The sequence below is a fragment of the Sorex araneus genome, chromosome 5 (genome assembly GCF_027595985.1).
Source record: "Sorex araneus isolate mSorAra2 chromosome 5, mSorAra2.pri, whole genome shotgun sequence".
NCBI lineage: Eukaryota > Metazoa > Chordata > Mammalia > Eulipotyphla > Soricidae > Sorex > Sorex araneus.
In genome coordinates this window covers 115,692,748-115,716,772 of record NC_073306.1, presented here as the reverse complement: position 1 = coordinate 115,716,772, position 24,025 = coordinate 115,692,748, and the positions used below count along the sequence as shown (strand labels likewise).

The window sequence follows — 24,025 nt, the reverse complement described above, 5'->3', positions numbered from 1 at the left end:
GGCCACCCGGCCTGCTCGTGTGGTGCTGGAGGGCTGGGCTCCGGGTGGGGGGCACGCGGCAAGCCTGAGAACGGCGTGTCTGTCCGGGGCACGGCTCAGTGCTGCCCTCGCCCTGGGCAGCCCCTACCGCCCCAGGACTGCTCCTTCGGGCTCGGCACCTGCCACCCTGCTCGACGTCACCGTCCGTCCCCAGACGGGCCCAGCGGGCCGAGGCGGGGCCGAGACTCACCCAGAACACGTCGTAGACGAAGAGCCCGCCCAGCAGGATGCAGCCTGTGCTGACATTGTTGAGGTGCAGGAGCTCTACCCCGTTGAGGGAGAAGGCCAGGCCGAAGAGGTTGTTGGCGATCCAGTGCTGAGGGAGAGGGCGGTGAGGCCCAGGCCCGCGCCCACCCCGGCCCCCCGCCCGGCCGGCTGGGCCCCCGCTCACCTTCCTCAGCAGGTACCAGACGCCCACGACGCTGCTCAGGGCCAGGCACACCAGGTCCTTGGTGTCGAACTCATAATTGATGATCTCTGGGCAGAGAGGCCAGGTGAGTCCACTCCCCGGGCTGGCCGGGCCGCCCCTCCCACCTGACAGCCCCTGGACGGAGGAGGGCAGGGCTGTGGGCACTGCCAGAGGCCACAGGCTGGGGGGCGCAGGGGTCAGAGAGAAGAGGGGCCTGACCGGGGGCCGGGCTGGGCTCATCGGTATGAGGGAGCCAGAGCGCCCTCCTGACCGGCCACCACCAGCGTGGTGCCCCGGGGGTCCCTGCTTGCTACCCTGGGTGGGGCAGGACAAAGGGTGCTGGCAGAGCAAGAGGAGGAATGGAGAGGGGGCGCCCTGCGGCGCTCCTGGGGGGTCCTGCGGAGGCTCAACCTTGGCACGTGTCGGCCCTCACTGACCACCAGACCTAGGAAACAGGACCTCAAGGACTCGAGTCATCACATGAAGAAGGGCAATGTGCCAGGCACCCCAAGAGGGCAGGACCGTCACAAGCTCAGACTCGACTTGTTCGCTGGGCGAGAGGGACAACACGCGCCACGCAGCAATGGACGGCCTGTCTGATGGGCCCCACTGTGAACAGACGGCGACTGTTCCTCCTCCCCGGAAGGGCACTCACACCCCCGCAGCACCGAGACCCACGCCCTAAGCAGCCCCAGGGCCGGCCGCGCCCGACTCCCAGGGTCTCATTTCCTTCCCGCTGTGCATTCTGCGCTGGGGCTGGACTCAGGGCTGGTGTGTGAGGCAGGAGCCCTGAGGGGCAGCGATGGCCCTAGTTCCGCTTTCCCAAACACCGTGAAACCCGGCTGGGAACGTGGCTCCGTGAGGGGGCCCCGAGGGGGATGGGGGCGGGGCGGGGGGCTTGCCTGGGTGTGAGCCCCAGCACCACACACACCTACACATGAAAAGCCTTCCAGTGGGGCAGCAGTCACACACGAGAACAGGCATGACGGAAACAGCTCAGGATGGCCTCCCCGACCTGGTGGTGCCCAGGGGTGCTTAGAGGAGCCCCCAGCCCCCGGAGCTGTCTCCCTGGCTGGCGTGCAGGCTTCCCCTTCTCATACATGGGGTCCTGACAACATGTCTCCGAGGGTCTACCGTACAGACGAGAGAACCCTCCCAACCAGAGCCGGCCGAGGTCTGGGAAGGGAAAGGTGCTGGCCAGAACCCAGGGTCTAGGGGGGCCTGACCCCGCCATCCCGACCTCTCGGGGAGGTGACAGGGCAGGGGGCAGCACTGACCTTCTTTGTTCTCCCCGGAGCCCTGTGTGAAGAGCAGCTGGTACTGTCGGTTTGGGAAGTTGGCTGGGAAAAACTTATTCATGAAGGGGCTGGAAGGAGAAACAGAGATGTCAGCAGTGTTTGGGGAGAGCGACCACCGCCCCAGGTAGCCCCCACCCCCCTGCCCCCTGCCCCCTGCCCCCTGCAGGCACCACCGCCATGGCTGGGGAATGTTCCTGCTCCACAGGGGAGGAAGCGGAGACCTGCGGAGGGTCAGACAGGGTGTCAGGATCCGAGTGAGCCGCCCCCACTGTTCCACGATCACCCACGACGCACAGAGCCCAGGTGGACGTGCGGTGACACGCACGCGGGTCCCCAGGCGGCCAGGGATCCTGAGGCCTGGTCCCTGCGCCTGGTCCTCTCAGGTCAGATGGCCTGAGCCCAGCTGACACGTTTATGGGGCTGCATGGGACGGGCAGGTGAGTGGGAGCACTGTGGGTGGGAGCACCCTCACGTCCTCCTTCCCACCAGGCCTCTTCGGATCCAGATCCAGAGCGAAGAATTTTCTCTGGTGACTCAGAATACGGCAATGCCCAGGCAGGCGAGGCACCGGCTTTCTCTCAAGGATCACCTTCCCACTGCAGTGCCCGGGGCCTTGGGGCAGCGGGGCTGGGAGTGGCCCAGTCCCGGCCGGGACCCATACACGCGGTGTTTGCTGGGCTGTTCGGCTGGGGTGTCGGCAATGACTGAGGAGGGCGGCAAACCCAGAGGGGCCGCCCCCAGCAGCAGGTAGAGGGAGGTGGCAGGTGTGCATCAGTGAGAGGGCAGCCGAGGCTCCCTTTATGAGGCCCTGGGCCTTGGGAAAAGATGTGGATTCAAGAGAGGACTCTGGGCCTCAATCCTCCACTGGTCCGACAGCCAATCCCACGGAGGGAGGAGGGGCAGGAGTGTGCCTGGCGCGGGGGAGACTCGGTTTCCGCTGGCTGCCCCACACCTGTGGCAGGCGGCCTCCTCCTGGCTCCTGTCAGAACTAAAGGTCACTCCTCCCTGAAACCACATCCTGGCGCCCTTCCCCGCAGGCTGGGGGCGGAGGCCCGGGCAGTGGGGCCACGGTGTGGGTTCTGCTGGCTCTAAAGGTCAGCGAAGGCGAGAGGGAGAGCTCAAAGGGCATGGAAAGATGCTGAGGTTAATCTGGCAGCAAGGACCCTGGCTGGGGCTTGGAGTCTTGGTGCCAGGGGCGAGTGACGGTAGGCACCAGCTGTGGACTCGGTGGCGGCAGCATCTTCCAGAGAGGCCTGAGGTGGGCGGGAGAGGCAAGGGTCCCAGAGCCCCCGCCTGTGGCTCTGAGCTCAGCATTTTTGCCTTGGGGTCACACCTGGGGGTGCTGAGGGGTCACTCCTGGCTCTGCACTCAGGGGACCACAGGGAATGCCGAGATCAAACGTGAGTCGCCTCTGTGCAAGGCAAGCGCCCTCCCCGCCCCAGCCCCTCGGAGACCAGCGGCCAAGGGAGAGCGGCTGACCCAGCCCCTCCGCTGAAGCTGGGAAGAACGTGCGCTGTGGCGACAGACCTAGGCTCCGGTCCTCACTTTGCTCCCACCCGCCATGGCCAGCCCCCGCCCCCAGGGGCACACTCCCTCTGGGCCCCGATTCCCTGTCTCCAACCCTCAGACCACCTGTGGCCTGGAGGAGGGTCTGACTCCAGGTCTGTGCATAGACAGCTCACCAGAATTCTAATAACATGGCACACTTTCTTCTCTCTTTTGTGTTTCTGGGCTACACCCTGCAGTGCTCAGAGCTCTGTGCTCAGGGATCACTCCTAATGATGCCCGGGGGACTGTATCAGCCGACGGGAATCAAACCTGGCTGGCCCTGTGCAAAGGAAGCTGCAACCTGCCAAACAATCTCTCTGGCTGGTAATGAAACATTTTATCATGGCCAGTTCATTGGGGCTCCTGGTTTAGTCTGTGTTGGTCATTTCTAGGGTCAAAATTATAAACTGGCTAAAAGACAATTGCCTCCTGGAAAATAAATGAGGAATCTACAAGGTTTCTTAGTTATTGTACTAAAAGGGGAAAAAAAATGGGAGCTGGAGAGAGAGCACAGTGGGTAAGGCCTTGCATGCCTCTGACTGGGTTCGACCCTGAGCACAGAGCTAGGAGTAAGCACCTAAGCACTGCCCAGTGTGCCCCCTCCCCGTAACAAAACAAAACCCAAAACAACCTCCCCAAAAGACACCACTAAAAAGATAACAGGTTCAAAATCCCCAGAGAATTAAAGAACAAACAAGTCCCTCGGTAAGAGGTGAGACCCGTCGGGCCACAGAGAGGGTGGGGGTCTCGGGGCTCTTGTGGATGCGGGGTAGGTGGGCGAGCGTGGGGGACTCAAGTCACAAGAGGCTCTGCCTGGCAGTGACGGGGCCGACCACATCGGGTGTGGCTCGGGGACTGGACAGGAACCCACCCACTCGGCCAGAACAAAAACCAGGGGGAGGGGCGGCAGGGGAAGACGACAGGCAGCCGTGAAAGGGCTCCGGGTCTGAGTGTGGGTGAGTCCGGTTGCCCGGCAGGCTCCGGCGTGCCGGCTCTGCGCCCCGGGGCCCCGTGGTGGCTTGTCTCTCCCCTTCCCCGCGGGGAGAGGTCTGTGGGAGCCTCCTTTTTTTTTTTTTTTTTGCAGGGGAGGGGGAAACCCTATGGGGTTACACCCACAGTGCTCAGGGGTTACTCCTGAGTGGTGCTTGGGAGGAGGGGACCATAGAGGATGCTGGGGATCGAACCTGGGTTGGTCTTGTGCAGGGCAACGCCCTACCTGCGGTCCTATCACTCTGGCCCTGCCTCCTTCCCGCCCTCTTTTTGGTTTCTGGGACACACCTGGTGGTGCTTGGGGCGGGGGGTGTCCCTGGTGGGGCTCTGAGAGCCACTGCTGGTGTCAGGCCTGGGGCCCTTGAGTCGCCTCCAGGGGTCAGGACGTGGACTGCCTGGTGAGTGCTGGAGCCAGGCTGCTCCTGGGCACCTGCAGGGCGGCCCGGCCTCCGGGGTCCACACTGGCTGCTGCATTGACTGGCAGCAAGTGGGCACGAGGCCATGCTCACCCCGCGTCCGGCCTCTTTCGCGTCATCTCTCTCTCTCTCTCTGCGCGGGTGCTAGTCGCGCCCCTGCCCCTCGGGGAGCTGAGTCTGAGCCGCACGCCAGCTCCAGGAGCAGCCGGAAATGTGCCGGGACACGCCGTGGTCACAAGTGTGGGGCAGGGTGGGGTGGGGACCCAGCTCTGAGGTGGCGAGCGGAGTGAGGGATGCTGGATGCTGATGACCCCGAGGAGCAGGCCTCGGGGGCCGAAGTGGCGGCACCACAGACCCCCAGGCCTAGACCAGGCACCCCCACTGGACTCACACCACTCACACCGGCCCGTGTCAGAGCAGGGTGGCTGGGAGGAGAGCGCAGGCTTTGAGGCCACACAGGCCTGGGTTGGACTCTTAGCTTTGCCATCTCATCAGCTATGTGACCCTGGCTGGTTTCATAACCTCTCTGGGCCACCGTTTTCAAACGTGACACAGGATCAAAAGCGAAAGCCGACCTTGGGAGGTTACCCGGCAGTTGGTGTGAGCACAGTTCACACGACGCGCAAAGCGCCAGGCTCTGGGTCCAGAGCTTTCCTGGTAGGAAGGCACCGTGGGGTCCTCCCACACTCAGGCGAGGCAGCGGAGGGCCACCCGGACCCCCGCTCAGGTGAGGCGGTTCCCCCGGCAGTGGGTGAGGGTGCCTGCGGGTGGCAGTAGCGTCACCAGTCTCAGAGCGGGGGTGACCTCACCCTGCCCTCACCTCAAAGCTCCGCACGCTGGGGACAGCCGCGCCTGGCCACTCTCAGCCCCGCTCCCGAGGAGGGCTGTGGAGGACTGTGGCCCAGAGAGGTTCGGGACCTGGTCCCAGGTCACCGCAGTGTGACACGGGGCACGAGAACCCGGCTGGGCAAGCCGGCAGAGGTCACGCCCCACCCCGGGCCCACGCTGCCCGAGAAGGCGGCTTCTGACCTGATGGTGTGGGACAGGGCCAGGATCCCCAGCACGAAGAAGTACATGGACAGCAAGAGGTTGATGTACTCCTGGGAGAAGATCTGGGGCAGAAACACAAGGAGAAACGAAGTCAGGCCACGAGGAAACCAGCGTGCCCCTTTCTCTTTTTTTTTTTTTTTTTTTGTGGGAGAGTAAGAGGGGGGAGGCAGGGGTCTGGGCCACAACAGGCGGTGCTCAGGAGTGACCCCTGGTGATACCCGGGGCACCGTCTGTGGTGCTTGGCAGACTGGACAAGGGTGGGCCAAAGAGGAGCAGGCCAGGCATCCCCTCAGTGTGGCCCCCCGGCCCCTTTCTGGGCGGGGGGGCTCAGACGGTGTCAGGGGACTCTCGGACAGTCCTGGCTACTGGGGGCGGGTGGGGAAGGAACCCCAAGTGCTCAGGCACCAGCCTGTCTGTGTTCACTGCGTGACGATGGGGGGATTGGGGGGCCCTTTCCGGGTCCGAGTCTCCTGCACCCCGGGAAACACTCTTCTCCGACTCCTTCTCCTTGCTCAGAATCCCGGGAGGGCCAGAGGCCGCCTCAGCTCCGGGCACCCTAAGATACAAGCTCTCTGGGTGCTGTCTCCCCGGTCACGCCCGCAGGTTCTGAGTCCTGCTCCTGGTGGACTAGACTCTCTCACAGTGCTCCTGAGCTCTGAGACGGCAGCACCCCACCCCATCACGCCACGTTTGCTGTGTTATCTTCTGATTGTCACCACCGAGGGTCTCTCACTGGGAGGGACAGGCGTGCTGTGGGGGTGGTGGGGAGGGTATAGGGAGAGCAGGAGGGGAGCTAGGGGCGCCCCCGCCTGCAGGCTCTCCGGGGCGGCCCCGCCCCGCTCACTCTGGTCGTGCGTCCATGCGCCACGCTGCCCTTCGCACAGGCCTTGTCTGAGCCGCCATCCCGTGCCCACCTGCTCTCTTCGGCCCCTCCGTCTCCTCCAGTCTCCGCTCAGACGCTTTCCCAGGCTCTCCCCCTCAGCTGCTACTTCCTTTCTGTTTCTTAATTCATCTGCTGTTTCCTTTTGCTCAGGGGCTACTCCCGGCTCGCTGCTCAGGGATCACTCCGGGCGGGCTCGGGGGACCCTCTGAGATGCTGGGGATCGAAGTCGGGTCAGCTGCCTTCAAGACAAGCGCCCTTCCCACTGTACCGTCACTCCGGTGTTATTTTTTCTGAGTCTCTTCTACGTGCTCACCACCGGGGAAGGCCCAGGGAAGAAGGAGATGAGTCCATGGTCTCACGGGGTTTGAGTGCCAGTGAAAAAGAACATCAAAGGACCTTCACTCACCACAGACCATCTGGGGGTCATGAGGACAGACAGACACGGGGGCAGGGGGAGCAAAGGGGGAGAGCAGTGCCCCAGCCAGCCAGCCAGCCAGGGGAAGCCTGCTGGAAGACAGCTGTGCGGCTGTCAGGGGGTATATCTGAGATGGCAGGAAGGGTGTATGCAAAGGTCCTGAGGTGAGTGAGAGCAGATGATGCAGGAAAGAGAGAGGGCCGGAGACTCTGGGAAGGTGGTAGGGGTTAGAGAGGCATGGGGTGAGACAGGGCAGCTGTGATCTGATGCCTAAAGGACATCTCTGCTGATGTGGGGGAGCAGATGGCCCCCGGGAGGGGTGTGTGTGCCCTGCACCATTTGGCAGCGGCACCATGAATTGGGGGTGTAGGGTTCTGAAGTCAGTGGCCAGAGTCCAGGTCTCCCCTGAGAGTGGAAGTGGTAGGCAGTGCTCAGCAGCTGGCGAGGCTCAGAGAGCAGGGCAGTGCAGGGCGCTGCTGTGTGGGCAGGCCGTGGCGGGCATCGGGGCTCACTCCAGGCGGGCCTTCTGCTTTCCTGGCCTGCAGACTGGCTTTCGCTTCTCCTCTGATCCTGGGACGATCTGCCTGGTGTGAGTCTGCCGAGGTGTGTGTGTGTGTGGGGGGGAGTCTGCCGCGGGGTGTGTGTGTGTTTGGGGGTGTTGGGGCGCCTTCTCGCTGCCTCGGCCCTGGCACCCAGCCTGGCTGGTTGCTGGAACGAATGAGTGAACAGATCTGGAGGCTGCACCAAGGAGCTGGGTGCCCATTTTTCAGGCTCTCGGTCGGGTTCTGCTGATGAGGCAGACGATTTCCTTGGGTGTTACTTCTAAGCCTGGCTGGCGAGCACGGCTGAGGCCCAAGGCTCTCGTTTCTTTGTGCTTTGGCTGTGAGGAAGGCAGAGCTGTGGCCCCGTTGGCGTCTGAGCGGGGAGCACAGATCTTTAGAACATGGGGTTTGGGCATGGCCTTCACCCAAGGCTGCTTCTTTTTCTTATTTTCTTTTAGTATGATGATGACAACGATGATCTATTTTGGCTTTTTTGGGTCACACCTGGTGATGCTCAGGGGTTACTCCTGGCTCTGCACTCAGGAATCACTCCTGGCAGTGCTCAGGGGACCATGTGGGATGCTGAGGATCAAACCCGGGCTGGCTGTATGCAAGGCAAACACCCTCCCCGCTGTACTATCGCTCTGGCCCCTTGATCCTATTTTAATGATTTACTCTAAGTTCTTCCTTTTTTCTTTTTTTTTTGCTTTTTGGGTCACACCCAGCAATGCTTAGGGGTTACTCCTGGCGGTACTCGGGGGACAATATGGGATGTTTGGGATCAAACCCAGATTGGCCGTACCCGCTGTGCTATCGATCTGGCCCCCTTCCCTTTATGTTTCTTTTCTTTTTTTTTTTTCTTTGCTTTTTGGGTCACACCCAGCGATGCTCAGGGGTCATTCCTGGCTCTGCACTCAGGAATTACCCCTGGCGGTGCTCAGGGGACTATATAGGATGCTGGGAATCAAACCCGGGTCGGCCGCGTGCAAGGCAAACGCCCTACCTGCTGTGCTATCACTCCAGCCCCATCCTTTTATGTTTTTTATGCTGTACGATTCAGGTTTTCTTTCACCACATCTGGCAGTTCTCAAGGCAGGGGGGCATGCAGTGTTGGGGATGGAACTGGGGCCAAGCACATGGTTTTGGGGCACATCTGGTGATGCTCAAGGGTGACTCCTGGCTCTGCACTCAGCAGTCACTCCCAGCAGTGCTCGGAGGACCATACTGAGAAGCTGGATTGAACCTGGCTCGGCCGCATACTATTTCTCTGGCCCTAGTTGCCAGAAATTCTTTCGGGAAACCCTGCTGCAAGAAAGACTCTGAAGTCATCAAAATGTGAGAGGGTTCTGAGGAAAAGGTATACCCCGAGCACTTGGCACCGACAGACACAGCACACACCCGGACTTGGGGAGAGCAGGCCCAGGCCCGGCACACAGGGACACCAGCGCCGTGACCAGGAGGCACACAGCGGAGGACACGACTCAACGCGGCGGAGCAGGAGCCTCTGGTGAAGGAAATGCAGCTGGGGGTAGAGGCGGGTTTCAGGGGTGATGCGGGATGGAAAAAAACGAGGAGGATCTGGCGCGGACTGATGATGGAGCGCCATGATTCGCAGGAGAAGATAAACTCAACTATTTACCCAGGAAAAGAGAGGGGGAAAAACCCCAGTGACTACCTAATTCGACATACGCTGGTTTGTTTTGTTTTCGGGGTGACACTTGACGCTTCATAGGATGCTACTCCCAGCTCAGTGCTCAAGGGTGGTTGTTGGCGGTGCCTGGAGGACCACATGGTGCCTAGGGATGGAACCCGAGGCCTCTTGCAAACAAAGGCTGTGCTCAGCCCGCTGAACTCTCTCTTCGGCCTTTAATGCGCTCTTTTCTGTTTTTGGGGCACACCCAGTGATGCTCAGGCTTACTCCTGGCTCTGTGCTCAAGGATTTGTCCTGGCAGGGTGCCGGGGATTGAACCCAGGTGGGCTTCGTGCAGAGTAAGAACTCTGCCCACTATTCCATCACTCTGGCTCTCCTTGATCCACTCTTCAGAGATTTAAAACCAGAACAACCTTTTCTGCTTCAAATGACAGGGGCAGTGGAAGTCGGCCATAGTGCACCTATTTGGAGAAATTTGCTGAAACTTTTTTTTTTCCCTTTTGGGTCACATGCTTACTCCTGGTGCTGCACTCAGAAATTACTCCTGGTGGAGCTCAGGGACCACATGGAATACTGGAGACTGAACTCGGGTTGGCTGCGTGCCAGGCAAACCACGCTCCCTGCTGTACTATTGCTCTGGCCACCTGCTGAAATTGTTACAAAGCGGAGTTCTAATCTAGCACTGAAGGAGCAGATTAAAAAAAAAAAGAAAAAAGTTTAAGGAGATTTTGCAGTGACTTGAGAAGATGCTCAGGATGTTGTCAACATGCAGTGGGAGAAGCAGCCATGACACTGCAAACACCATGTGGCCACAGCGACGGAGAAGCCGCAGGGGCAGGGCGGGAGGACACCCCTCAGCCGGAAGCCCTCGGCTGTCTCTGGCAGGGGGTTTTGGATAACTGCTGCTTTCCCCTTTTCACTTTTCTGCGCTTCCCAGGGTTTCAACACTGAGCCTGCGTAACTTTTACTGGGAAAATAAACCTTGATAAATTACAAAACAAACAAAAAAGGCAATTAGTATGGTAGAGATATGCCGGAGACAAGCTATAAAATCCCATCCCCATACACACGGTACAATGACGCCAAACTGGAATCACAAAACACAAAGCCAAAAGCTACTGGGAGCTAGAAAACAGACTTGGGAGGAATAGCAAGCACCAGGCGGAGGGTGGTGGGGCTGGGGGAGACTTTCTTTTCCTTCTCTTAAAGAAAAAACACTTTTTTTTTTCTTTCAACAAATGAACATGCATTACCCCTGTGACGGGAATAAACAAAATGAAGGTTTTTTTTTTTTTTTTTTTGCTTTTTGGGTCACACCCAGCGATGCTCAGGGGTTACTCCTGGCTTTGCACTCAGGAATTGCTCCTGGCAGTGCTTGGGGGACCATATGGGATGCCGGGGATCGAACCCAGGTCAGCCGCGTGCAAGGCAAACGCCCTACCCGCTGTGCTATCGCTCCGGCCCAAAATGAAGTTATTTTTAAAGCAGAGGGCACAATGCTGGCGAAGGACTTACTTTGAAAAAGAGGTAGAGCCCCAAGAGCGTGCAGCTGGCGATGATGGGGAAGCGGGCGGCGTCCCGGCTGGTGATGGTCTCGGGCATGTCCGAAGCGTTCTGGAGGAGAGAGGGACCTCTGAGTCGCCGCGGGGGCCGTGCACCGGCACGGACCCGAAGCCCCAGACAGCCCAGAACCAGGCCACTCCTGACCCCGTCACGGGCCCTGCGGCTTCCCACGTTTCCCAGCCTCAAGGCTCTTGTGTTCGGTGGCCCGGCATTCTCAGTGTCCACGGAGGAGATGGGCCCGACAGGGTCTGGACGACAGTGACAGGCCACAGGAGAACCAGAACCAGTCGTCTTTCTCCTTTTTTTTGGGGGGGTCACACCCGGCGATGCTCAGGGGTTATTCCTGGCTCAGCACTCAGGAATCAGGGGCCATATGGGATGCTGGGAATCGAACCCAGATCGGCTGCATGCAAGGTAAATGCCCTACCCGCTGGCTACTGCTCCAGCCCCTGAACCAGTCTTCTTAAGGACTAGCAAAGGCCGAGGCCGGGAGCCCTTCCTCCTGTGGGAGGGGTATCTATGAATGGAAACAAACTAAGGAACGGAGAGGGTGAGGGTTGAAACCAGATGGGAGAAGAACCAACTATAAGTACAAGCAACTCTTGGCAAAACTTGACTGAAAAAAAAAATCTGGTAAGAGTAGGGCTGAAACTGTACAGTTCAGCGACTGACTGGTTCCACTAGGCACCTTGGGGGAAAAAAAAAGAAATCAAAATCAACTAGTAAGGCAGGAGAGACAGTACAGTGGGTAAGCACTTTCCTTGCATGTGAACTACCTGGACTCCATCCCTGAGCACACAGCCAGGAGTAAGGCCTGAACACAGGCCGGTGGGGCCCACATTTTCAGCACCACCCCTCTCCGCAAAGGACCCACAAATTTTTAATGGCAGATGCTCTTGTTGACAAGAAAGTAATCAGGGTAAAGAGATGACGGAGGATAAATGTTTATATAATAACTGAATCCTGGGCTGTAGGAGTGTAAGGGGCGCGTGTGAACAGTGTAAAGAGCATACTCTGCACACGGAAGGCCTGGCAGGTCCCTGGTACTGCATGTTCCCCGAGCACCACTCAAATAATCTCAGTACTGGGCCAAGCCAAGAATCCCTGGCATACATATGACTTCCTGAGCATCAAACCAGGAGAGTCTGAGCAACGCCTGGTGCAGGGCCCCCCAAAGCAAAGAGGGCCAGAGAGACAGTGCAGGGGGCCATGCACCGGCACGGACCCGAAGCCCCAGACAGCCCAGAACCAGGCCGCTCCTGGTCTTGCACGTGGCTAACCGGGGTTTGCAGCCTGGAACCCCAGATGGTCCCCCAGCACTCCTGTGAACAGTGATCCCAGATCAGTCAGGAGTAAATCCTGCACACTGCTGGGTACAGCCCCCATACTCAAACCCAAATAAAACAAACAACAAACCAAAAACCAAACCAAACCCCTGTCCTACAAACAAGTAAGTCCAGTGTAGAAAAATTGGGAATTGTGGAGCGATAGTACAGTGGGTTCAGCATTTGCCTGGCACGCGGCTGACTCCAGTTCGATCCCTGGCATCCCACACGGTCCCCCGAGCGTCACCAGTAGTAACTCCTGAGTGCAGTTTCAGGAGTGACCCCTGAGCATCACCAGTGTGACACGAAAAGAAAAGAAAAAATTGGGAGTTGGAATATCCATTAACACAAGAATTAAATCATCAGAGAATGCCGTAAGACTTTCTAATGAAAAACCACCCATGACAGTGCAACTCTGCTCTAAGTACAAAAGGCACAGTCCAAAGCTCTCAGGATGATCTCGGGCGCTCTCCTGGCGCTGTGCGAGTCACAGCCCGCACCAGGACGAGCCCCGTCCCCAGCGGTGACTCCCATGCCACTTTACTGTAAAATGGCCATTCCCATGCTGTAAAATGGCCGGTTCCATTTTACAGCACAGCTAGAAAAGTCCTCGTGCTACCAGATTCCACGTCTCCTCACGCTAACGGGGTGTTCTCACCCCAAGAGCTCCAGGCTCATTCCAGAGCCCAGGCGCCCCGTCACAAGTCTGTGCCATGAAGAAGGCCTTGATGACCCTGGCACGAGGAAGGAGCTGTTCAGCACCAGCGTCTCACCGGTCATTCCAATCAGAGCCACCTTGCCAATGGACAGCACATATTACTACAGGGTCCTTGGCATGGGGGCGTGTGTGTGTGTGTGTGTGTGTGTGGCCATCCTGGCTTGGGGTGGAAGGCTGCAGAAGATGATGAGGGCACAGGAAAGCAAGCTCTGGGGAAGTCGTGGGCAGACGAAGAATCGGGGAACAGGCCCCACCGGTTTGTGACAAATGGGTTCAGCCACTTGGGGGGGGGGTGACCTGCAGGCATCCAGCTGGAAGCTGGACATGGCAGCACCGAGAGAAGAGTCAAGGAAATGGAAGCCGCCAACGGCGCCAACCCTCCGGGAAACCGTTTGCTCTCTCCAGTATGGGAAGTGCAAAGGGAAGGGTGCAGCTTCGAGCAGGGCGGCAGCAGTGCGGGCTTGGTGATACAGGGAGCGGGTGATGCTGTGGCTGCAGGGGCGCCCCCCGCTGCTGACAGGAGAGCGCACCTGGGCAGGATGGATCAGGCATAGCTGCACACATGGTTTGAGCCAACAATTTCATACCTGGGGAGTTTTCTGAAAAGCAAACCAAACACGCCACGGATACAGAGTACAGCTAGGGCTGTCACTGCTCTAGTAACAGCTGGGGGACTGAGACAAACCATTTGTTCTCTGTCTCAGTTTCTTCAACTACCTCTAGCTTTACAGACCTCAGGAAAGGCTAAAGGCGTAATGACCCGGGGGAGGGCCAGGAAGCCTGGGTGTGAATCACGGCAGGGCTGCAGGCAGGCAGTGATACCTGGGAGGCACCATCAGAGGTCAGTGACTGCCTCCGACACACAGGCATGGGCCTGGCAGCACCAAGGGGCAGTGGGGCCACCAGCCTCCCCTTGCTCCCCAGCCCCTGGCTGCTGCCTTAGAGCAGTGTGCACCACAGGGCGCAGGCTAGTGCCTCACCCCCGGGTACCAGCACGAGCACCGGCTGCTTCCTTTGTCGCAGTGGCATGGCACAAAGCCCATGAGACAAGACAGCTCCTGACTCGGAGCTCATTGGCTGGCAGGCAAAGACCCCCTTGAGCACGGGACACCCCAATGGAGGGACGGGATGAGAACTGCAGGCCGGGGCTGAGCGTTCTCAGGCGGACTCCTGGCAGGGGAACCCCAGCACGCCAGCTCCTCAGTCCCAACGCCTGCACTGTCCGGGTCCTGAGTGGGGCACTCCTACGGACTCCTCACCAGCCATGTCAGCGTGTGCAGGAGACGCCCGCCAGCACCAGGTGGCCCTGGGCAGAGATTCCGGGTCCTGTTTGTGGAGCTGCTGTTGGAGCCAGGCTGTCTGCTCCGGGTGGGAGGAAAGCAGGTACCTGACGGACGCGGGGGACACAGCACCTGGGGAAGGCTCCACGGGGCTCTGGCTTCACCCGAGACCAGCAGGAGGCCTTGGTCACACAGTCCTTTCAATTCAGCCCTATTTCCTGGGTGAGAAGAGGCTTAGTACTATCTGATGACGAGCCAAGGCAGGACAGATGCCGCGCCTCCTGCGTGGTGGGTGACGGTGATGAACGGGCCTCAGCTGCAGCCCCAAGTCAGCGGGGAAAGCGGCCAGGCAGGAACTGCAGCCTGGACGGCCTCACCAAGAGCTTGCAGGCTTCTCTCAAGTGCTTCGCAGGATTTGATGCTCACAAAACCCGTGAAGAACAGGCACTTGCATTCCTCTGTATCTCAGGGAACCACAGGGAGCTGAGCACCAAGTCCAGGCCTGCTGCATGCAAAGCTCCGGCTTCCTGCGCGCTCTCTCCGGCCACGTGCCCCACTTCTCCCCAAAGCAGGACCTTGTTTAACAGCTGTTTTATAGACGAGGAGATGGAGGCTCAGAGAGGCGAAGGAACCCGAGCAGGTCACAAAGCCAGGGAGCCAGGACTCGACTGAGGCAATGTGAGTCTAGTGCCCAATCTCCTGGCCACCCTGCCCCAGGTGGCCTCCACCTGGCCTCCAGGGAGCTCTCTGAAGGACAGATGTGACAAGACGCCCAGGAGCCTGTGACCTTTCTGAAGGAGAGACTCCTAAAGGCAACAGAAATTTTGTGGGGCCAGACAGACAGTACGGCGGGTAGGGCACCCGCCTTGCACGTGGCCGACCCTGGCACTGTCAGTGTGGCCCTCCCAAGACACGAACAAAACTTGTGCAGTTAGGAAAATACTACAAGTTAGTTGGATTATAGTTCCAAGCATTTTAGGCTTAACACTGGGCTGTCCTTCCTCCTGCAGCGAGCTGAGGCTAACTGAACTACACTCACTCTAGTGCTCCTGCGGCACTCCCAATCCTCTGTGTTTATCTTTGCCCTCTCCTGTGTGTTCTTCTTCCCCTGTCAGTCATAAATGTCTCCAAACCAGACACGGTATCTTATAAAGTCAAATGCCCCGAGGGCTCTGTGCACCTGCCATATTGACTTCAGCCCTCATATTGACCTTAGTTCCTATACCTAAAAGGAGGGTCCCGCCGAGGGACTTGGATGGAGCCGGGCCAAGTCATAAGCTACCCTGACTTGGACATGGGACAGCCTAAGGGCCATGAAGGAAGAGCACTGTCATGCCACAAACTCCATCATGACCCGAAAAGAAGTAATGAGTAAGGACCCTGCTGGGGTTAGGAAAGACTAACCTGGCCTGAGGACTGTGGTCTGGGAAATGTAGCGAGACGTCCCTGGGAAAAGCCACCCTTTATCATGAGTTCAGAGACCATTTGAGCTTAATCTAGGGTAGAGATGAACTCGGGCTGGAGCGATAGCACAGCGGTTGGGCGTTCGCCTTTCACTCGGCTGCCCCGTGTTCAATTCCTCCGCCCCTCTCGGAGAGCCCGGCAAGCTACCAAGAATATCGAGCCCGTGCGGCAGAGCCTGGCAAGCTACCCACGCGTATTGGATATGCCAAAAACAGTAACAATAAGTCTCTCAATGAGAGACGTTACTGGTGCCTGCTCGAACAAATCGATGAGCAACGGGATGACAGTGTTTTCTAGGGTAGAGATAAATCTCTTACTGTGTTTACACAAAATGACTAGAAATATTATTAAGTAAACGTATTATGATTGCTTAAATGGCTTACCCGTAAAGGAAAAGAGAAAGCAATATACCTCTAGATGGAATTCCGCCCCCAGGTGGATCTTCTGGAAGGAATCTTGAGTACTAAAGCCCCTAGATAAAATTTCATTCTTGAGTGGATCTCTTAGAAGAATCTCCCTTGAAGGATGGGCCTTACAACCTCATTGTTTTTTTTTTTTTTTTTTTTGCTTTTTGGGTCACACCCAGCAATGCACAGGGGTTACTCCTGGTTCTACACTCAGGAATTACCCCTGGCGGTGCTCAGGGGACCATATGGGATGCTGGGATTCGAACCTGGGTCAGCCTGGGTTGGCCGCGTGCAAGGCAAGCGCCCTACCCGCTGTGCTATTGCTCCAGCCCCACAACCTCATTGTTTATGCTAATGTTCACCCACACCTATGTGTAATGGCTGCCCTCCAACCCCCAAGATTTAGAGTAATCCTGATTGATTTAAATAAACTGCCACTGGTTACCAGCCTGTGCACCCATTCCTTCATCCATCAAGCGGTGGATGGTCTCGGCCCTGAATGCACCAGGGACCCCCAGTCCCTGCGGGATGGTGACTCAGACCTAAGTTGTTAGAACTGTCTTCCATTTTGATTCTGAATTTTAAAGCAGATGCTCTTATGCAAATGCAGTCGCTCTCGAAACACAAACATAATGAGAGTGTGGAAAGTGGGGGGCGGGGGCAGAGACAGATACAAACAGAAGAAATAAATTTAGCTTCCAGCGGCAATCTGGGTGTGCGGCGGCAGAGGTGGCGGAGACGCCCAGCTCCAGCCACTGAATCCACGCGAGCATCAGGCTGCGCCCCAGAAGTGATATCGCGTCCATTCTTCTGGTCTGTGGCTCCAGCAGGGCAGCCCACCATTTCCCCTCCCCCCCACCCCTCACTCACTCCCCTCTGCATTATTCTACTTCCTGAGCATTTCCTGACCTGCCCCCGCCCCCAGTCCTTCAACCCACACTCGGGGCAAGTACATAATTAAACTCCGCCCTTGGTGATCACAGACCCAGCCAGCTGCTCTTTCTAGACCAGATTACGTCACACTTCTGCTCATGATAGTCTGGAAAGGGAACTCGAAGAGGCCACTGAGCGGGAATCAAGGTCACCAGAACTGCCTCTGTGGTGGCCCATTTGGTGACGTCCACATCAACCAACTATGCACACAGACCTTGACCCAGAAAATCAATGTTGAGGGATTTTGCTTGGCAAACCCAGACAGGGGCGGGAGATACAGTCCTGTGGGTAGTAGACCTCTTCCATTGCGTGCAGATGACCAGCTGAGCCTCACCAGGAGTGATCTCTGAGGACAGAGCCAGGAGTAAACCTGGAGCACTATAGGGCGGGCAACAAAAAAGTCATAACTACAGTCTTTACAGGACCACAAGCAACATTAAAGACCAAAAACCCACCCCTGATACACAGACAAGGCTGGCACACCCGTGACCCCTGGCATGTCCATCTACTGAGGACAGTTGTGTGTAGCCCTGGGGGTCCCCAGCACTGCCGAGGCCCAAACAAAACACACGTGTCAATACCAACATATGAAATTATACTGTGACCCGTTAACGGCCAAAGACTGGCCCTACCTACAGCACGGGCGGGACTGAAATCAGGAGCCCCACACTGGACACAGACGTCAGAAGCGCCCAGCTAGCGAAGATGCTGGGCTGACCTTCATTTCTGAATGGACAGTGGACATTTGTTGTTTTTTAAAGTTTTTTTGCTTTTTGGTTCACACCCGGCAATGCACAGGGGTTACTCCAGGCTCATGCACTCAGGAATTACTCCTGGCGGTGCTTGGGGGACCATATGGGATGCTGGGAATTGAACCCAGGTCGGCCGCATGCAAGGCAAACGCCTTTCCTGCTGTGCTATCGCTCCAGCACTGAGAGAGTTGACATTTCTTCGAAGTTCCCAGGTGACACGGATGCTGGTAGTCTCAGGGATGTTTTATTTTATTTATTTTTTGGGGTCACACCTAGCAGTGTTCAGGGCTTACTGCTGGTGAGGCTCAGGGGACCCTACAGGGTGCTGGGGACTGAACTTGGGTGGGCTGCATGCAAGGCAGGCACCCACCCCCATACTATGGCTCCCCGGGTTTCTGCTTTAGCGTCACTGCTCCCAACAACTGTAGGGCAGGGGTGGGCCACCGAGCAGTGGTCACAGAACATGACTGCCACCCCAACTATACCGATACTTTGCTACTTTTTGTTTTGGGGCCACCTCTGGCAGATCTTGGGGACCATATGGAGTGCTAGGGACCGGCCTGGGTCAATGGCATGCAGGCAAGCATCCTCCCCGCTGTCCTGTCTGACCAGCCCTTGTACTGACATATTTGATCTCAAAATACATTCGGTGAAAGACGTGTACGAGGGTGTCGACACAGCAAATACAAGTCACTCAGCAAACGTGAGAAAGCACATGCTAAAGGCCTAAAACTCGCTGCTTGTTTGCTTTTCCCTGTGTGCTCAGGGAACTGAACCAGCATCACTGTGTCCAAGGCAAGTGCCTTCCCCACCGTACTATGTCTGACCCTCAGACTCAGTGCGGATGGAAGTCTAACACAGATGGCAGTACTTGGCCCTGGGGAGGAGTATGTGAAATGAGGTAGGTCGTCAATGAACTGTCACAGGAAAATGACCAAGACACACTGAAGGGGGAAACACAGGCAAACAGCTGAGAGGTATGTGTTATCTGATTCCACTGAAAAATGGATATATGTAGGCACATCACTGTCACTGTCATCCAATTGCTCATCGATTTGTTCGAGCGGGCACCAGTAACGTCTCTCATTGAGAGACTCATTGTTACTGTTTCTGGCATATCCAATACGCACGGGTAGCTTGCCAGGCTCTTCTGTGCGGTCTCGATACTCTCGGTAGCTTGCCGGGCTCTCCGAGAGGGGCGGAGGAATTGAACACGGGTCGGCCGCGTGAAAGGCGAACGCCCAACCTCTGTGCTATCGCTCCAGCCCGTGTAGGCACACACTTAACATCAAATAGGCACCCGGGCTACTTCTGGGGTAGTAGTCAATTTTCATTGAGGGAGGGAGGGGGGAGGGGGAGGAGGAAGGGAAGGGAGAGGGAGGGAGTGTATGTCAGTTGTGGGGGTCATACCTGGCAGTGCTCTGTGGGGCCCTGAGCCCGGGCTGTGCGCCTGCCTTGCCTGTAAGCCACCACTCCAGCCACACCCCCAGTGTGGGCCTCGATGAAGGGGAGCCATCAGGCCGCCTTCAGGGGTCTCACCTCAGGGTGGCCCCAGACTCCCAGGGAACCTTCCCGCCAGCACGTCCAAGCCTCAGGACTGGGCTCCCCTCGCACCCCGGACGGTCTCCCGAACACACCTGCCGGCCCCTCGCTTCCTGTGCCACCCCCAGGAGGGAGCGGGATCTCAGCTCCGGCAGCTGGCCACACATCTGTTTCTCCTTGGCGCCAGAGCTCTGTGACAGCCGGGCTTGGCTTTCCCTGCCCCAGTGTCCAGGGAACCCCGCTCAGGGCCTGGCACCAGGCAGGAGCCCTGCCAAGCTGGCCAAAGGATGGGATGCTTTGGCCAGGACTGGCGGGCTCCCTCCTTCGAAGGTCTCTTCGGGAGGGACAGGGTCAGCGTTGCCCTTCCTGGGCTTCCACACTCCAGTGTTCTATCTTCTCTTCCCATGGGCTTTACCCTGCCCTGCCGGCTCTGAAGAGCCCGGCATCAGGAAGGATTCAGTCTGTGGGCACCTCTCAGGGGGCCTTGACGCTGATCGGGTGATCAAAACTCCCTGACCTCCACCAACTTCTCTCTCCTCACCAGATGCAAACATGCCACTCGGTGGGGTTTCAGAGGCACCCAAAGAGGGAGTCCCAGATTAGGACTGGGGGGACCGGGTGCTGCGCCTACTTGCCACAGAGGTCGAGAAGTCATTCTACCCCACCGACCCTCAGGGGCTTCCTTCGAACACTGGCTCTACCTGTCACAGTTAGTTACTTTGAGAATCAGATGGCAAAGGCTTTGTAAACTTTAGGCCAGAGGCTCCCAAACTTATCTGGCTTGCTATACTAAAAAACAAAATAACAACCAAAAAATCCTTGTGTCCCCTCGAAACAGAGAGCAAACAGAGAGTGCCCTATCCTGCCACCCAATACATACACTTTTCATGGCACCCATGACTGCTACTGCCCCCTGGGTCATTCCAGTGCTGCCTCCAGGGGACCAGAGTGGTATGACCACAATTTATTTTGGTGCCACACCCCGCACTGCTCAGGGGTACTCCTGGTGTGGGGACACCATATGGGGTGCCAGGGACAGAATCCAGGTTCTCTGCATACAAGGCAAGGGCCCTATCCACCGTTACCATTATCCCAGCACAGTGGTACAGCCACTTCGGGAACCTCTGTTCTGCTCTCCTGGTTATTGGTGGTACAAAAGCTACTCCGGGTCGGGCTATCTGCAATTCCCTGCAGTTTTCGCCTTAGTTGGGTGGTAGGTGGTACTTACGGAGAAATTTCAGGCTGCCGAGGATCTAAACCTCTTCTTTTTGGGGGGCGTGGGGACGGGGGAGGCAAGCCTACAAGCCTAGCAGTGTTCCAGGTTTATTCTTTTTTTCTTTTTTGGGTCACACCCGGAGATGCTCAGGGTTACTTCTGGCTCTCATGCACTCAGGAATTACTCCTGGTGGTGCTCTGGGGACCATGTGGGATGCTGGGAACTGAACCCTGATCGGCCATGTGCAAGGCAAAAGCCCTACCCACTCTGCTGTCACTCAGCCCCCTCCAGGTTTATTCTTGGCTCTGCGCTCAGGGATCCAGGTACCCTATGGGATGCCAGGAATAGAACTCGGGTCGGCTGGGAACAAGGCAAGCACCCTGCCCATTGTACTATCACTCGGGGCCCTCTGAGCCTCTCTTTAGTCCATGGCCTCTGTGCCAGCCCAGCTGGATGCATCGCCTGCTCTGGCGTTGCCTCGCCCTCGGCTAACCTGCTCTCCTTTGCCCACGACATTGGGCCGACACTGTCCCTCTGCACCAAGCCCGTCTCTAGCACACAGCCTCCCCACCTCTCCGGGAGCCTTCCCTTCTCCCAACCCCCAGAGCACCATCTGCATCACCAGCCCAGAGCTGGTCATTCGCCCCTCAGCCTAACTTGCACGTGCCTGGCGTACGGGTACAACTGTGTACGCGTCCATGCACACGGGCTCTGATCCACTCACCTCTGCGGCTTGCCCTCACCCAGGACCAGCAGCGGAGGCTCAGAACAGTTGGGGCCTGGAAGGCGTTCCCAGAAGAGACTAGGGATTGGGGTGCAGAAGGCACTGAAGGGGGATCACGCAGTCGAGGGGGCCCCTCTGGCCACACTGCCCTTAGTCCTGACCTACTCAGGATCTCTCCTCCACCAAAGGGCTGCCGGAAAGGCAGGGGAGGGAGGTGGAGGCCACTGGCAGCTCTGCTTCGAAGTGGCAAAACAGAAAGACGGTCACCGAGGCCCAGCCCGCCAACTCCCCTTGGCATCTGTGCACGCCCGGGAGCGAGCACTCTGATTTGGGGGAAGGAAGGTGGCAGGCCCCAGCCGTTGCTCGAGTTGGGCAACTCAGCTGTCTGCTTGGCTGCCCTGTGAGCAAAGGCGGCTTCCGCTTAGATTTCGACTTCAGGTCGGGATGGGCAGAAGCAGCTCAGGAAGCTGCGGCTGGCCACACTGCGAGAGGAGAGGGTGCCTGAGCAGCGAAGCCATCTCACAAGACTTTAGGCAGGGCTGAGGACGGAGGAAAAGGCTGAGCTGGAGGAAGTCGGAAGATGCAAAGAGCCAGAATCCCCTAGAGTGCCTGCCGGGGCGAGGTTGAGGAAGACCAAGGATGCTTCTGCCCAGTATGGCCGAGGAGCTGACAGCTGCCCAAGCAGACAGGGCTGGCTTGGTGGGGGGACAGTGTCTGGGGGTATGAGACTCCGAGAGAGGGTCAGGATCTGGGCTCAGGCAGTGGAAAGGTGGGCTGCCGGGAGAGGAAATCCACAAAACCAAGGGTCAGTACGGGGTAAGAAAAAAAAAAAAAAGAGAGAGGTCCTGACAGTGCCTGGTTCAGACTAGCGGTTCCTGGATGCGATGCAGATGCAAGAACCGGAACAAAACCCCAAACGACCCTCCCATATAAAACGAAAACTGGGAGCTGCGGGACAGCTCTGACTGGGGCTGGGGGCAGGGTCAGGTGTGGGTTTGGGGAGGAGGACACAAAGGGCCCCGGGAACCGCGGTCAGTCGGGCGCGGCCGGCCCGTGCATCCCGGGGTGTCGGAGGGCGGCGCCCATCCTCGGCCGGGGATGGCACCAGCCCGAGCCAACCGGGGCGGGGCAGGGGGCTCTCGGGGTGGCCCGAGCCCTGGGTGGGCTGCGGCGCCCGCTCCAGATGGGAGGACGGGCGGCGGGCGCCGAGGGCAGGGCGGGCGGGGCGGACCCCGCAGGTTCGGGGCCAGGCGAGTGGGCACCGGCGGCCGCGGGCTGCAGGGCAAGGGGCAGGGGGCGCGGGCGGGAGGACGCCGGGGCCCCGGGCCCTACCTTGCCGCGGGCGCAGCGCACCGAGCGCAGGGCGCCGAAGAAGATGGGCAGCAGCGCCATGAGCAGGAGGCTGCCGTAGGCCAGCGCGATGCCCTCGGGCGTGGACGGCGGCCGCGCCGTGCCGTTGGCGGCGCCGCTGGCCTCGGCGCTGCCGTTGTGCGGGTCGCTGAGGGCCGAGTCCATGGCGGGACTGCGCTCGGGCTCCGGCTCCGGCGGCGGCGGCGGCGGCGGCGGTGGCGAAGCGGAAGGGAAGACAGACACTGCGGGGGGAAAAGCCACGTTCCCCTAAAGCAACAGGAAGTGACGTCCGCCCGGCCGGGGCCCCGCGCGCAGGCGCGCTCCCGGCCCCCCGCCCGCACGCCCTCTAGCGGTGGCGAAGGGGCGGGCGCCGCGTTGCTAAGCAACTGCTAGCGGTCGTCAAAGGAACGCTGGACCGCGGCCATAGGCATCCCGGGGAGATCCGAGAACCCCTCCAGTCCTCTGTTCCAGGTGCCTTCTCAATCCGAGGTTGATCTACTCCCGACAGAGTCTCATGCCGAGAGCTAAGAATTTATTCAGGCATGCCCTCATTCACAATTTGGTCTTTGTTTTACTCCTTAAATAACTGAGTATTCTGTTATCATCATCATTATCATCATCATCATCATCATCATCATCATCATCTTTATTTTTGGATCTCCCAAGTACTGCTCAGAGATTTTCAACCTGGCCGGAGGTTCAACGCAAGGTCTTGAGGATGCGGGTCTGCTTGGATAATTCTTGTGGTCCCACTGTTTACCAGGCCACACTGGTGATGCTGGGGGCGGCCAGGGCCATGGGATGGAACTGGGGTCAGCTGCATGCAAGACATGACCCCAAACTCCTATAGTATCTCTGAAGCCCTTGAGTATCCCATCACCTCCTGAGCATCTAGGTTCTAAGTGGGTATAGACAAAAAATTCATCCTTGAGTTCACAAGCCTTGTATTTTTAGTACAGTGGGAGGGAGGATGTTGGGAAGACACAAAGAATAAAAAGATAAGTTTATAGAATGTTAGGGTTTACTTTGGCATTGCATAACACGTTAACAGATAACTAGTAATTTAGAGAGAACTTCATCTCTATGTTATGACTTGGGCAAGAGTGTTACAGGAAGTTCCAGAGGACGAAAGTCAGGTAACTGGCTCTGACGATGGTTAGCGTTAGAGCTTCAAGTGTGAAATACACTATCTGGGGCTCTGGGATATGCTGTTTCTGCCCCGGTTAAGAGCTAGAGACAGTATATTGGGGACCAACTGAGCAGCTTCACCTTGAAGGTGCTCTCTAGCGCTGGAAGAAACTTTGGATCAAGTCTTGCTCTAGAAACCAAGAAGTGAGACAAGTTGGAAGCAGGTAGGGTTCACACTCACACTCACGCTTCTTCTTCTTCTTCTTTTTTTTTTTTGCTTTATGGGTTACCTGGCAATGCACAGGGGTTACTCCTGGCTCTGCACTCAGGAATCACCCCTGGCGGTGCTCAAAGGACCATATAGGATGCTGGGAATCGAACC

The 24,025-nt window shown here is 58.0% G+C and overlaps 1 protein-coding gene across 4 annotated transcripts in view; it reads right to left on the bottom strand.

Moving 5' to 3' along the window:
- The window catches only part of HM13 (histocompatibility minor 13), a 36,233-nt gene extending 13,435 nt beyond the window's left edge, over positions 1–22,798 (bottom strand). For 2 of the 4 annotated variants that reach the window (XM_004612594.3, XM_004612596.3), the window contains exons 1-6: positions 22,498–22,798; positions 10,757–10,855; positions 5,730–5,812; positions 1,726–1,814; positions 431–516; positions 230–355 (exon numbers count right to left, since the gene is read on the bottom strand). In XM_004612594.3, the coding sequence (XP_004612651.1) occupies positions 230–355; positions 431–516; positions 1,726–1,814; positions 5,730–5,812; positions 10,757–10,855; positions 22,498–22,680 (666 nt within the window). In that variant the 5' untranslated portion in view covers positions 22,681–22,798. The remainder of the gene's footprint in view (positions 1–229; positions 356–430; positions 517–1,725; positions 1,815–5,729; positions 5,813–10,756; positions 10,856–22,497) is intronic. The other 2 variants (XR_008630169.1, XR_008630170.1) reach the window with 2 other exon arrangements.
- Between the last annotated feature and the right edge of the window lie 1,227 nt (positions 22,799–24,025).